Source organism: Sapajus apella, unplaced genomic scaffold, assembly GCF_009761245.1.
Source record: "Sapajus apella isolate SASKATOON/1434 unplaced genomic scaffold, GSC_monkey_1.0 scaffold250, whole genome shotgun sequence".
NCBI classification, from domain to species: Eukaryota; Metazoa; Chordata; class Mammalia; order Primates; family Cebidae; genus Sapajus; species Sapajus apella.
This window is the reverse complement of record NW_022437190.1, coordinates 44,541-57,788: the sequence shown is the minus strand read 5'-3', so window position 1 is coordinate 57,788 and position 13,248 is coordinate 44,541. Positions and strand designations below refer to the sequence as shown.

The window sequence follows — 13,248 nt, the reverse complement described above, 5'->3', positions numbered from 1 at the left end:
AAAGATGGAGCCTTGTTCTGTCACCCAAGCTGGAGTGCAGTGGTGTGATCTAGGCTCACTGACACCTCCACCTCCTGGGTTCTAGCAATTCTCCTGCCTCAGTTTCCACCATGCCGCACACCACCATGCCCAGCTAATTTTCTGTGTTTTAGTTGAGATGGGGGTTTCGTCGTGTTGCCCAGGCTGGTCTCAAACTCCTGGGCTCAAGCAATCCACCGGCCTCGGCCTCGCAAAGTGCTAGGATTACAGGCGTGAGCCATTGCACCCGGCCTATTTATTTATTTTTTTAAATTCCGCTTAAGTTTTAGTGGAGTAAAACTCTGAATTACTTTACTCATGTTTCTATATATCTGTGCTGTGTATTGGGTCACTCTGTCTTCCAGTTCACTCATTCACTCTCCAGCTGTGCCTAGTCTACTGTGAAACCTATCTACTGAGTTGTTTAAATCAATCTCTATGTTTTTCTGTTTTGGACTGATTAGCAAAAATATAGCTTCATGTTTCTTTAATGTAAAATGCCATATCTATCTTAAAGTTCTTTTAACTTAAATATTTTTTTATAGTTTAGCACACAGAAAAGTTTATGAAACAATATGTATACCTCAGTGACTTGCCACAGAGAAGAATCTATGTCATCTTCACTTAGGTTAGAAAAAAAAAAAAAGGACATTGCCAGCATTCCAGAACCCACCATTGTGATGCTCCCTAGTCTCTATTCCCTCCCAAGATGAGGAGTAACCTGACGTTTATTATCTAAAAATCACTCGGTTGCTTTTCTTTAAAGTTTTTATTTCAAAATTACTATAGATTCACAGAGAGTCACAAAAGTAGTAGAGAAAGTCCCTTGGATGCTTTACTGGGCTTTCCTTAACAGTGCTGTCTTACAGAACAGCAGGACACCATCAAAACCAGGGCACGGGCACTGGTTGGCTAGTGTTAGACTACAGACCTTATGCAGTTTTCACAGTGTCTGCATGTACTCTTTTGCGTGTGTGCGTTCTGTGCAAGATGATTGCATGTGCAATATCTTGTAACCACTTGCACCCCTGTCCTTGCCAAAGAACTGTTTCATCACTGAGAGGAACTCTCTTGTGCTGCCTCTGCAGTCACATCCCTGTACCTTGTCCCTGTCTCCTGGCAACCACCAATCTGCTCTCCATCTTTACAGTTTTGTTAGTTGGAGAATGTTTTATATATGGAATCTTATAGTGTAAAATCTTTTAGAAGATTGGCTTTTTTCATAAGAGAAAGAAAAAAATAAAAACAACAATAACAAAAGATGGCTTTTTTCACTGAATTTCACGCTCTTACAGACCTCCAAGTTATTGCCTGTGTCAATAGTTTTCTTGTTTATTCCTGTCACTTCTTCATTGATTTAGGTCTTCTGTGATTTTGTTTACGTCATTTTGTATATTTTCAGCATACAGATCCTATATAGACTTAATCATTTCATTTTTCAGAGATAGTACAAAAGTAATTATTTTAAAATGTTGCTTTGCAGTTATTTATTGTTAGTATATACAAATTAAATTGAGTTTTGTATGTTGACCTTGTGTTAATTCTAGAATATGTGTGTGTGTGTGTGTGTGTGTGTGTGTGTGTGTGTGTGTGTGTGTTTATGTAGTCCTTGGAATTTTCTATGTAGAAATCATCTTGGGCCAGGTGAGGAGGCTCATGACTGTAATTGCAACAATTTAGGAGGCCAAGGTGGGAGGATCACTTAAATCCAGGAGCTCATGACCAGCCTGAGCAACACAGTGAGACCCTGTCACTTCAAAAAATAAAAAATTACCTGGGCTTGATGGTATATACCTGTAGTCCTGGCTACTTAGCTGAGGCAGGAGGATTGTTTGTGCCCAGGAATTTGAGGACACAGTAAGCCATGATTACACATAAGCCTGGGTGACAGAGAAAGACCCTGTCTCTTAAAAAAATAGAGAAGAAAAAGAAAACGAAATCACCTTGTTTGTGAATAGAGACAATTTCTTTCTTTCTAATCTTTATACTTTTACTTTGTATTATTTTCATGTCTTATTGTATTGGCTAGGAATTCCAGTACCATGTTAAATAGGAGTGATGAGAGTAGACATCCTTGCCTGGTTCTCAATCTTATAAGGAAGGCAGTCAGTCTTTCATCACATAAAGTGATGTTTGCTGTAGGCTCTTTGTAGGTGCCATACATCAGATTAAGAAGCTTGCTTCTATTCCTAGTTTGCAGAAAATCTGTAATAGGAAAATATGTTGAATTCTATAAAGTGTTTTTTCTGTATCAATTGATGTGATCATGTTGGTTTTCTTGTTAGATTATTACTATGGCAGATTACATTGATTGATCTTCAAGTATTGAAGAAGTCTTGCATTCCCAGGAAAAACCCACTTGCTTATGTTGTATTATTCTTTGTATATATTGCTGGATTTAATTGACTAATACTTTGTTGAGTGTTTCTATGTCTATGTTCCTATGGAATATTGTTTTTTAGCTTAAGTGTCTGGTAAAAAGTTTATCTTTATGCTTTGAATGTCTACATAAACTTTTTTTCATTCCTGATATTGCATTATTGCATTTTTCGCTTTTTCTTTGTCAGTCTTATTAGAAGTTTATCAATTATCAGAGAACCAACTTTTAGTCTTGTTGTTTTTCTCTATTTATTCGATTTATAATTTCCCCTAGGTTCTTCTGTTTTAGATTCCACTAATTTCTCCTAATACCTGTAGTATCGTCTGTTTCTAGTTGTTTTTAAGGTGAAAACTTAGATTATCGCTGTGTGATAATACAAACAGTGCTATAAATTTCCCTCTAGGCACTACTATAGCTGTATCTCATACATTTTGATATGCTATGTTATCATTTTCACTTAGTTGAAAGCATTGCTTCTGAGGTCCACGTTTTCTTCCTCTCATTCCCAAAGTCTCTGACCCCAGTGAAAGTATCCTCTAGGAGCTGGGCAGACAGCACAGGCCCAGGGCCTCTAAAGAAAAGCACACTTCCTCCTCCCCTAATCAGGAAGAACAGACCAGGGCATGCCAAGGAGGGGCCTGGACATGGCCAGACAGATGCCCCCTGTTTCAGGCACTTGCAGAGTGCCTCAGTCAGAGCCAGCTCACCCCCCTGGCGCTGAAGGCCATGGAGAGCCTGACCAACAGCAGTGCTAAGCTGTCTGGGGCTGGGATGCAGCTGATGAGCAAGGTCATGGAAGAGCAGGACCGAGACGTGCTGCAAGCCGTGTGGTGCTGAGGGAGGAGCTCTGCCTGCCGAGCAGGGGCCAGGCTCCCTCTTGGCTCCGTCACTCTCCAGTTGCAGGGCTTTGGCCAGCTCCCTCTCCTGTATTGGTTATGATTCACTCATCCTATGAAATGGAGGCTCAGACTCCATTTTCTCCATGTTTTCACTGAGCTTTGGCTTGTGTAATTCTCAGCTCCCAAGTGCCTTCTGTGCTGGGGACCCGTTTTTCAGTTACAACACCCATGCGCAGGGGTGTAGGCGGTGGAGGGCCTCATAGGCAGGGCACAGGGAAGCCTGTGGGGCATTCGTGCTCCTTCCCTGGGGCATCTGGGGTCTTAGACTGCGGATTGCAAACCAACAAGCTGGTGGAGTGACTGTGACCTTAGAATGCACTTCCTTTTTAGATTATCATGTTAAAATGGGAAGAATTTGCATACAAATCTACATGTCCCACTTCACTACAAAAATTTCTAATGGGGTCGCATAGAGCAACCTGGACTCTCTCACACCTTCCTCCACTCTCTGAGTCCCCAGACACCCATGACTTTCACTCATTTAGGTCACTTGCCTGGCATAGGTACCAGAAATGGAAGGATGCTCTGAAGCCATCTTTGGGAGCACTGCCTTGGAGTGGGCTTCCCAGAGGCCATGTGTTAGTGACGTGAGGGCCAGATCAGAGCGTTGGTCCCCCTCCTGCAATGCCAGCTGTCTCTGTAGTTTTGTGGTTGGAAAGTTGATCCCAGCTGGGAGTGGTAGCCCTGAAATGTCTCCAGGAGGGTCTTGTACCTCTTGAATAATTCGGGAACTCTGCCAGGGACTTTGGGGCTGTGGACATGGTTTTGTTCCATTGTGCCTTGGCACCAGCTTCTGGAGTTCCTCCTGTAGCCCCTGCTGCTTTGGCCTCTGCCACCCAGAACTCTGCCTAGAGAAGAAAGTCACAGGCAGGACTGCAACTAGGCCTTTTGAGATTGGGGAGATGGTAGAAAAGGAAAGGAGGAAGCCAGAGAGCAAAGGGTGAGGGAGACTTCTTGTGGCTCTTCCATGGAGGTCCAGGAGGTTGTGCAGAGCATTCTGGAGTGGCTCAACTCAACGCTGGAGCCCAGCACAAAGGAGAAGACCCTGCAGGCCACGTGCTCGCTGGCATGCAGCAACACCCAGATTATCTTCCCCATGCAGCTCAGTGAGTCGCTGCCTTGGGACGGGTACTTCTCCCACGCCCTGAAGCACATTCTGTAGCCCAGGAAACCCTCCCCTGCTGCCCGGCCCCAAGACCTACATAAAAGTCACCATGCAAGGATGGTTCTTCTCTGTCCCTCCTTCTCTTGGATGCCCATCAAGCCATATCTCCACGTCCTCTGGACAATTATTCTTTGGCCTCACTCCCTCTAGTTCCTGAGAACTGGCTCTTCATGGGCCTTAGACCAGTCTAGTCCTAACAGCCTCATCAGTGAGGCCCATGACACAGCTGTCCCTGGGTCCCACAGAACCACTCTGGGCCTGTGGAAGGCTTTCGACACCCAGTAAGAGACCAAAACTGGTGTCCTGAAGCTGCTCCTTGGCATCTTGGAAAAGACCCAGTCCAGAGAGGACGCTCAGGAGATGGAATTCCAGCCTGTAGCAGTCAGTACAAGGGAGGGGAGGGGACCCAGGGCTTCCTGTTCTGGGAACTTGGGGACAGAGGGAAAGATGGATCAAAGGGCTTCACCGGAAAGGAGCAGCAGGTCCTGAGGAAAGGCACAGAGGACCGGGTCCACACAGGAATCATCATTCGACAGTTACTATGCTCATAGAAGACTATTTTATGAGAAGAAAAAATTGTTAATCCTATTTTGTAAAAAAAAATTAGCAATATTATCTCCAGAATAAGTGAATTGTCTTCCTTTCCCTAAATAATAATTTATGTTTTAAGTATTTCCTACAGTGAAACAAGTATTGCTTTTATAGCGGACACATGATTTTAAGCAGAGCTGTGTAACGTTGCCCTGGCGTGGGGTGGGAAGAAAGGGGCCGAGGAGGTGGGGCTTAGGGTCCAGAATCTGAGTTGGCCTCATTCTGGTTTCAGCTCTGGAAGGGGCGAAGAACAAGACCCCAGAGCCCATCCTGTCCCTCTTGGATGACATACTGAGGGCTCAGATGTCCTCTTGCAGCCTGCTCCAGCTTCCAGACTGAGCCACCTGAGCAGCTGCTTCGAAAAGCCTCTGGTGCCACAGCCATGCTTAAGGAAGAAGCATATCTTCCATTCTGTTCACCAAGAAACTCCAAGAAACAACTGGATACAAAGAATAAAAAATACCCTGCCACACCGGCAGGGCAGGTGGCTGAAAATTGCGCCCCTTCCAAAGGTAATGTCTGTAAAAGGACAACCGAGGCCAGCACCAAAGTCCACCTGCAGAAGGCGGGACTGTCTCAATCCCAGCTGTCAGTCACTGTGAACCTTTAGAAGTGGGGATGAACCTTCTTCCAGTTGCTTGCCCAGATGTCAATGAGACCACTTCACAGCAGATGGGGGGAGCTGTGTGTCAGAGAAATCCCAGCCACTAGGACAAGCTGCATCCCAGGAAGATGTTTCTGCTCTTGTGCAAAGAATAGAGTAGTCCATTCAAGTTATCAGGGGGAGATGGCGCTTCATGTCAGGGCCAACTTGCAGGGAAGGATTTAGCAGGAAAGCCTTCCTGGGGGAGTGGGAGAGCCCAGCAGAGTTTAGGAGAGAGGGGCACTATCGGGGCAATCCTCTGAGTCTCTCTTTCCTCCTCAGGAACTGTTCAAGAAGACCCTGCAGTCTCTCTGCAGGTTCATGGGGGGGCCCAGAACTGAGACAACACACAGATCCAGGCCTGCTTTGAAGTCAGTGGGATGAGACCCTTGAAAGTGGGTGTATTGGGTTCCTAGGGCTCTCATAAAAACGTGCCACACAGTGCTGGTTTTAAACAACAGGAATTTATTCTGTCAGTTGTGAAGCCTAGAAGTGCAAAGGCAGGGTATTGGCAGGATGAGTTTCTACTGGAGGCTGTGAGGCGGATCAGCTCCACAACTTTCTCCTGGCTTCTGCTGGTTTCTGGCATCCATCCAGTCCCATGCCTTGTAGCCGCATCACTCTAAGCTCTGCCTCTGTTTTCACAGGACACATTCTCGTGTGTGTGTGTGTGTGTGTGTGTGTGTGTGTGTGTGTGTGTTCTCTTATTAGTAAGGACAGCAATCATTAGACTAGGTAGGGCCCACTCGAATCCACTGTGAGCTCCTCTTACCTTAGTAACGTCTGCAAAGACCCTATGTCCAAACAAGGTCACATTCCATGTTCTAGGACTGTCTTCTGAGAGCCTGTCTTCTAGGTGGAAGGATGCCCTCTGGCCTGCAAAGCCAGCCAGAAAACCAGGATTGGGGCAGGACAAGAGGAGGCTAGCCTGAGATGGCTCCCACCCGGGTGGGGTGTGAGGAGCAGTGTCTGTGGCCTGGGACACTCCAGCTTGATCCATCACCTCACCTGAGATGGACGACACAGTGTATGTCCAGGGCCCATCCCACACCCTGCCTTCACAATGCTGTCTCTGCGCTTTGGAAATACGCTCAGCCCACTGTGTGGGGTGGTCTGACGTAGGCCACAACCATTTCTCAACCATCCCTGAGTACCTGACCAGTGTCCCTCGGGGGTGATGACTGACCACATTTGGAGTGTGAGGGGTGTGTTTACCTAGCGAGTAAGGACGGGAGCACAGGTTATGCTGGCCCGCCCTCTGCACAAGCAATGCCTTTGCTCCAACAGGATGGGCAACGTTGGGTTAGGCCTAAGGAGGCTGATTTGATCTTGGAAGATACATTAGAGTCTATGTGTTTCGTATGTTTATTTTTGTTTCCTTGAATTAACATGGAGTCCATTTCAACTTTCACTTAGTCTCTTTCTTTCTCTTCCTCCACTTCTTTCTCCCTCTCTTTCTTTGGATATGGAAGAATTCTTTTTTTTTTTTAGACAGAGTCTTGCTCTGTCGCCAGGCGCCAGGCTGGAGTGCAGTGGCGCAGTCTCGGCTCACTGCGACCTCCGCCTCCCGCGTTCAAGCAATTCACCTGCCTCAGCCTCCCGAGTAGCTGGGACTACAGGCGTGCGCCACCATGCCTAGCTAATTTTTTTCTATCTTCAGTAGAGACGGGGTTTCACTATGTTGGCCAGGATGGTCTCGATCTCTTGATCTCATGATCTCCCCGTCTCGGCCTCCCAAAGTGTTGGGATTACAGGCATGAGCCACCGTGCCCGGCCGGATATGGAAGAATTCTAACTCTGCGTTCCATCATGTCTAAACGCTTGAGTTTAGAGTAGACAGCAATACAGCAAGTTATTCAAGTTGCTTTGAAAAACAGCCCTGAGTTTTCTAGGATTAAAACTATCAATAAAGTCCTGGAAGAAAGAAAATGACAGACTCAGATGCAAAATGACATTTAATGGGGTGATAAGGAAGTAAAATGTGACAAGACAGCAGATTGCAGACTGTTCAGGGTGTCAGGTGGTTCATGATTTTTTTCCAAGTTTGATACAGAAGAATCGGCGTGTTAAAATAAATAGTTTTCCACCTGGGATTTAAAACATTGTTTAAACAATAAACACATGAATGTATGTATATATAAATAGATATCTAGATATAAAAACATGCATATATAGGCACATAGACATGTATCATACATATACACATATATGTGGATAAATTTTTACTGTCCTGTCAACTTATAAAACAAAAATGAAAGATTTATATAGCTGTGAATTCTTTTTTTATTCTATTTTTTTTTTTTTTTTTTCCAGCGAGTCAGAGTTTCGCTCTTGTTACCCAGGCTGGAGTGCAATGGCGCGATCTCGGCTCACCGCAACCTCCGCCTCCTGGGTTCAGGCAATTCTCCTGCCTCAGCCTCCTGAGTAGCTGGGATTACAGGCACGTGCCACCATGCCCAGCTGATTTTTTGTATTTTTAGTAGAGACGGGGTTTCACCATGTTGACCAGGATGGTCTCGATCTCTTGATCTTGTGATCCACCCGCCTCGGCCTCCCGAAGTGCTGGGATTACAGGCTTGAGCCACCGCGCCCGGCCAGCTGTGAATTCTTTAAAGCTATTTTAAAGAAATTAACACAATCGTAACGACTATCCGAGCACTCAGTAGTACACAGCTCCACAAGTCTAGTGAAGTACCAGACACTTTTCTTTTTTCGACCATTGTTCTATCTTATTTAGGTTTTCATTTTCTTACCAGATGTGTTTTCAATGATTTATGATGTAATAAAATTTCTTTACCTCTTCCAGCAATTTCTTTGTCTCATTTGGAAACTGAACTACTGTTGATGTCGTAAAAAGCAAGGGCATATTCTTCTGAAAAAATAAAGGGAACATGCATTTTTATTCAATAGATAACATGAGCACATGACACCTCATCTTTTCAATAATTTTGAAATAGAGGCAATCATTTTCCCATTTTATACATCCAGAAATATGCTGATAATGTTTAAGACGCTTGATGAAACACATTCCGTTAGTAAACAAGGACAGAATTCAAATACTCGACACACGTCACGTAACGTCCAACAAGAAACAAACAGCGACCTTCCAGGGAACAGTTGTATGGTCTCTGCAATGTCTTAGTACTTGTTTTAGAAATTTATCAAATTTTTAAAATAACATTTCAGGATATCCCCACTCGCCTTTTTAAGTCAAAGTGCATAGAGGTAGCTTGGAACGGTCAGTCTTAGCATGCACAACAATGACAATGACAAAACGACCTGGAAGCTTAGTGTGACTTGGATTTCAAGTTCAAATGGAGCCCTTTCAAATTATATTGAAAGGATTCTGGTGTTGAAAAACTCTGACAACGGGAAAATGGGCTCAGTCAGAAGACACAATCATGGAATAAAGCAGCATACAAAGGAATGCCATCTACTGTTTACTTCTGTGAAGACAGAGGTTGATTTTGGAAAGTTTAGTAGCTTGGGGAATGTCAGATATAAATATCATGTTCAATAGCCTTAGGGCACGGCTGTTGCTTGCCTACCTTTTTCGTAATAATCGTAGACCACGACTGGGGCTGGCTGGATGTTGAACACGAGGTTGGTCTGCTCGACAGAAAACGTGAAACTGTCTGCTGTACCAGAAACCTGTAATGACACCAATTGTAATTACACTGTAGCAGTTCTGAGGAAAGATAATCACTGAGAAAATGATCCCCAGAAGTTTATGATCTACATAAATAAATAGATCTAGGGTATAATTAACTTACATGGTGGCAAAACAATAAGTTGTTAACCTTAAATCGCGTAGAATTTTAAGTTCCTTTGCTTACATTGAGGTGGAATGTAGCTGGAAGTCTTAGAGGAACACAGGCATTTACGTGAGTGGTAATGGCACACACAGAAAGGACATCTCTAAAGTGCATGCCACAGTTTGGCGTTTTCTTGGAAAAATAAAAATAGAACTACCCTATGATCCAGCAATCCCATTTCTGGGTATGCATCCAAAGAAAATGAGGTTAATATCTTGAAGAGAGAGCTGCAGTCCCATGCTCATTCTTTCATTACTCACAATAGGCAACGTAAGGAATCAACCTAAGTGTTGAAGACAGATGAATGAAGAACGAAACTGAGGCACATCCATACAAATTATTCAGCCTTAAAAAAAGAAGGAATTTCTGCCATTTGCAACAATGTTGACAAGGTTGGAGGACATTATGTGGACTGAAATAAACCACACACACACACACACACACACACACACACACACACACACACACACTGCAGGATCTCACTTGTAAGTTAAATCTAAGGTGGAATTCATAGAGGCAGAGAGCAGAATGGCAGTTATCAGGGATGGGAAAATGGGGGAGAGGCTGGCCAAAGGGTAGGAAGCTTCAGCTGTGCAGAATAAATACATTCTACAAATCTCGGGTACAGCAGTGGCCTACAGTTAACCATGAGGTACTGTGTATATACTATTCCCTAAGGGAGTAGATCTTAAGTGTTTCCCCACGAAAAAAGTAGAGGTAACTGTGTGAAGAGATGGATATGTTATTCCACTGATTCACATATAGTTATGCTAGATGATAACAATCAGCTCACTATATATATCAAAATGTCACCCCATAACCTTCAAGACACACTAGTAATAAAACAAAAAACTATGGCAAACTTTGTGAGCGTTTAAGTTAAATTATAAAATATTTATACATCTACTGTGTGACAAGACTGTGTTTAACAGGGAGATCATGTTTCTAAAATGGAAAGCTATCTAGTCATTTGGCCAGGGCATATACGAAATAACCTTAGAAGTGGCAAGGAGAAGATGATCAGTGGTAGAACACCGGTCATCCTTAACGGCCCTTATTTTTCCCTTCTACAAATCCCATCATACAGATCTATAAGAAATGGAAGCATCCAATCACCCTTGGAAAGAAAAAAGAAAACCTTTAAAGAAAAATTATTGCTAAACTTACATTTTCCAAGTAGAAAAGAACATGGTCATTCTTGACTTCAGTCTTCATCACTAGGCCCTGGTTTTCAAGCTTTGAAGAAATTGTTAGGGAGAAATGGGGAATAGATATTAGAACAAATGAGAGCGCCACTCCAGAACTGAATGTCCGTGCTTTCTACGTCAGACTCTGTTTTATGGAAGATTTTTTTTTTCCCATTTATTTATTTTATTGCATTTTAGGTTTTGGGGTACATGTGAAGAACATGCAAAATTGTTGCATAGGTACACACGTGGCAGTGTGATTTGCTGCCTTCCTCCCCACCACCTACATCTGGCATTTCTCCCCTTGCTCTCTCTCCCCAGCTTCCCACCCCCCACCCTCCCTCCCCTATTTCCCCCCAACTGACCCCAGTGTGTAGTGCTCCCCTCCCTGTGTCCATGTGTTCTCATTGTTCAACACCCGCCTATGAGTGAGAACATGCGGTGTTTGATTTTCTGCTCTCCTGTCAGTTTGCTGAGAATGATGGTTTCCAGGTTCATCCATGTCCCTACAAAGGACCCTAACTCATCGTTTTTGATGGCTGCATAATATTCCATGGTGTATATGTGCCACATTTTCCCTATCCAGTCTATCGTCAATGGGCATTTGGGTTGGTTCCAGGTCTTTGCTATTGTAAACAGTGCTGCAATGAACATTCGTGTGCACGTGTCCTTATAGTAGAACGATTTGTAATCCTTTGGATATATACCCAGCAATGGGATTGCTGGGTCAAATGGAATTTCTATTTCTAGGTCCTTGAGGAATCGCCATACTGTCTTCCACAATGGTTGAACTAATTTACACTCCCACCAACAGTGTAAAAGTGTTCCTATTTCTCTTATGGAAGATTTTTTTGGTGCCACGATGTTTTCATAAGCACAAGTAGCAACTAAAGAAAAATATGTGATGAACCATGGGAAATATTGACGGCCAATTGCTACAAATTAAGAACACCAGCTCGCCAGGGTTAGTGGAAAAATATAAAGGTGAATGTTGAAGAAGAATTCTATAGTTTTGTTTTGCTAAACAACTGCTAAACAAGTATTCATTTTATCCTTATCCTCTATGTAGCTGGCATTGTGCTGAAAGATTAGGCTTCTATTATTTACCTCTTCAATGGATGACATGGCTGGGGTAAATCCTGATAGCATTTTTACATCTATAACCACCATATTGGATTTATTGTGAATTCCAGTATATCTGAAAATTTTAAGAAAACATTAGTTTAGATACCAATTTTAAAAAGTGACTTATCTCCTGATGAGAGTGCCACGTGGATATACACGAATTGGGTAGATGTCTGGAGGACAGGTAAAAGCAAGAGAAAATACCTGAAGAAAGTCATTTTCGAGCATCTGTGAACAGACATGAACAGAGTGATGATGAATGAGATGATACATAAAAACAGAAGTTGGAGTAAATAATGAATTACCTGGACATGAAATCTTCCCCAAACCCTGCTCTTAAGCTTACCTACAGTCTCAAAGTTCAAACTGATAAACACAGCTTCTAAATCTATATTACATATGCTTAGGTTAGTGTTAGATTTGCATAACACTTAGAAGACATGTTTGCTTAGCAGAATTACAGAGTAGATATGTCCCCAAGAGATCTTCCACCTCAATTTCTTGCTTCTGGATAAGAATATTGGGGCATTAAGTTAAGAGTTCCATAATTCATCAGAGCATGGTGGCTCACACCTGTAATTCCAGCACTTCGGGAGACCAAGACAGGTAGATCACTTGAGGCTCAGAGTTCAAGACCAGCCTGGCTAACGTGAAAAACCCTGTCTCTACTAAAAATAGAAAAATTAGCCGGGTGTGCTGGTGTACACCTGTAATCCCAGCTACTCAGGAGGCTGATCCATTAAGAATCTCTTGAACCCAGAAGGTAGAAGTTGAGGTGAGCTGAGATTGTGCCCCTTTGCCACTGCCCTGCAGCCTGGGTGACAAAATGAGATCCTGTCTAAAAAAAAAAAAAGAAAAGAAAAGAAAAGAAAAAAGAGTTCCCCCGGAGCTCGGGAGATTTTTTATTTAGAAATTCTAGAAAATATCTCTCAAACTAATTTTACTCAATGTTTTCCACATATTAACTAAGACTAAAAGTTTTTAGCATCTATAAATCATGCTTGAACTCAAGAGGATCATTTTGTTTTTCTATTCTGAAAAGTAAAAATCTAAAATTTTACTCTTTACAGTTAAAAAATAAACATTTGTAGGCTTGCTACTATGTGATCATGCATGCTTGTCATGAGAAAGAAATATAGACTCTCTGTTTTTCAAAACTAGAAGAACTTCCATACAACAGAATAAAAAGCATCATTGGAATATCAGTGCAGCGAAAGCTTTCAAATCATGCTCACAAATCAGGCTATACTTGCCTCATTTTAGCTCTGATTCAGCTGAAGATGTTCTAAATTGTGGTGTCTAGACAGAGGGCTAAAAAGTGACTGTGCTGTAGACTGTCACCACCAACATGTAAACTCATTGTATTACCATGATTTATATTTTGTTATTTCATTACTGTAAATTTTTTAAAAATTTTACCGTCTT

At 42.9% G+C, this 13,248-nt stretch overlaps 1 protein-coding gene across 1 annotated transcript in view; it reads right to left on the bottom strand.

Moving 5' to 3' along the window:
• Window positions 1–7,633: 7,633 nt before the first annotated feature.
• The window catches only part of LOC116545184 (ovostatin homolog 2-like), a 49,616-nt gene continuing 44,001 nt past the window's right edge, over window positions 7,634–13,248 (bottom strand). The window contains exons 32-36 of the mRNA XM_032271814.1: window positions 11,806–11,896; window positions 10,679–10,747; window positions 9,245–9,347; window positions 8,494–8,568; window positions 7,634–7,783 (exon numbers count right to left, since the gene is read on the bottom strand). Of these exons, the coding sequence (XP_032127705.1) occupies window positions 8,516–8,568; window positions 9,245–9,347; window positions 10,679–10,747; window positions 11,806–11,896 (316 nt within the window). The 3' untranslated portion in view covers window positions 7,634–7,783; window positions 8,494–8,515. The remainder of the gene's footprint in view (window positions 7,784–8,493; window positions 8,569–9,244; window positions 9,348–10,678; window positions 10,748–11,805; window positions 11,897–13,248) is intronic.